This window comes from Frankliniella occidentalis, unplaced genomic scaffold (assembly GCF_000697945.3).
Source record: "Frankliniella occidentalis isolate FOCC.00 unplaced genomic scaffold, Focc_3.1 Scaffold390, whole genome shotgun sequence".
In the NCBI taxonomy this organism is placed as follows: domain Eukaryota; kingdom Metazoa; phylum Arthropoda; class Insecta; order Thysanoptera; family Thripidae; genus Frankliniella; species Frankliniella occidentalis.
Window position 1 is genome coordinate 108,453 of NW_026267512.1, and position 1,217 is coordinate 109,669.

Sequence of the window (1,217 nt, forward strand, 5' to 3'; positions counted from 1 at the left end):
GGCGGACGCGATGAACGAGCAGATCGGGTACCCTGACATGCTGACCAACCCGGCCGAGCTCAACCAGGAGTACATCATGGTATAACGTCTCGCACGGTCTCGCCCCCCCCCCGGCACCTTCGCCGTGCTCCTCACTCTCTCCGTGTGCCCCTGCAGCTGAACGTGACTCATGGCCAGTTCCTCGTCAACATCCTCAATGTGCTCCACTACGAAGCGTACCACAACTTTCAGAACCTGCGCCAGCCGGTGAACAGGGACAAGTGGTCCACGGAGCATCCTTATTTTCGTGTGTGTGTTTATTTTCCCGGTATATCCTCAACCTTTTACAAAACTTTTTTTTCCTCTAATCTTCACCTTGCCTTTCTCGTCTATCGCCCGTCTCAGACGCGGTGCCCCCGGAACTGATGCCGGCGCTCCCCGACGGGAGCCCCGGGTCGCTGGCGCTCCCCCCCACCCCCCCTCACGCTGCTCGTCGCCGTGGTCTCCGGTCTCGTCTGCACGGCTGCCGGCGCCACTTGCTCCATCATCGCCTTCCGAAAGGTGTGTACGCCCGTCCCTCGTCACCGTGGGGGGTCGCGTTCGGCCACAGAGTGCATGTTGATGACCAAACTCCGAATTAGAGAGCTGCAACGCATTGCTCGCTCGTTGCAGGTCTCTAGCCCCGAATCGCCCGAAAGTAATCGTGAGAAGACTTTTTGAATAAGCGAATATTAACTTATAAACCGGTGTGATATACTCAATGGTACCTCTTTCGTCGCAGACTACGAGATCTACCCGTAAGCCACGCGCCACGTTCAGCCTGTCAAACGCGACGCCCGGGGCGGGGCCGGTGGCGGGGGCGGGCACGCTGACGCCCAGCAAGTCGCTGGCCAGCTACGTACTCGCTGCAGCTGCACACCTTCATCCAGCGTGACTGCTACGCCGAGGGGCCGCCACCGTCGGCGAGCCGCAACGCGCACTCCCGGTCCAGGAGCAAGTCGTCGCTGGGGGCGGTCTCGGGGGCGGCCGTCGCCGTCGAGGCCCGGGCGTTGGACGGCGGCGACGGCACCGCGCCCACGAGCGCCACCCATGACCGACAGCCCCCCAGACGGGCTGAGTCTCGGTGAGTCCTCAACTCCGACGTACCGGGTGATTCAGAGAAGACGCAGGTGCGGGCGGGTTTGCCTACCCGCTCTGCCCGTAAGGCGCCATAGCCCCTTGGGTAGGCAAACCCGCCC

General features: G+C 62.5%; 1 protein-coding gene across 1 annotated transcript; it reads left to right on the plus strand.

Annotated features, from left to right (window-relative positions):
* Positions 1-6: 6 nt before the first annotated feature.
* LOC127751237 (neprilysin-1-like) lies at positions 7-405 on the plus strand. Its single transcript, XM_052274403.1, has 3 exons — positions 7-79; positions 157-288; positions 385-405. The coding sequence occupies exons 1-3, from the start codon at positions 11-13 to the stop codon at positions 403-405; spliced, it is 222 nt and encodes a 73-aa protein (XP_052130363.1). The 5' UTR covers positions 7-10.
* The last annotated feature ends 812 nt before the right edge of the window (positions 406-1,217 follow it).

Excerpts from the sequence above, each read along its gene's own strand:
- LOC127751237 (XM_052274403.1), top strand. The coding sequence starts at position 11 with ATGAACGAGCAGATCGGGTACCCTGACATGCTGACCAACCCGGCCGAG. Across the intron at positions 80-156 it reads TCAACCAGGAGTACATCATG|CTGAACGTGACTCATGGCCA; the intron begins GTATAACGTCTC and ends GTGCCCCTGCAG. Across the intron at positions 289-384 it reads CGGAGCATCCTTATTTTCGT|ACGCGGTGCCCCCGGAACTG; the intron begins GTGTGTGTTTAT and ends CGCCCGTCTCAG.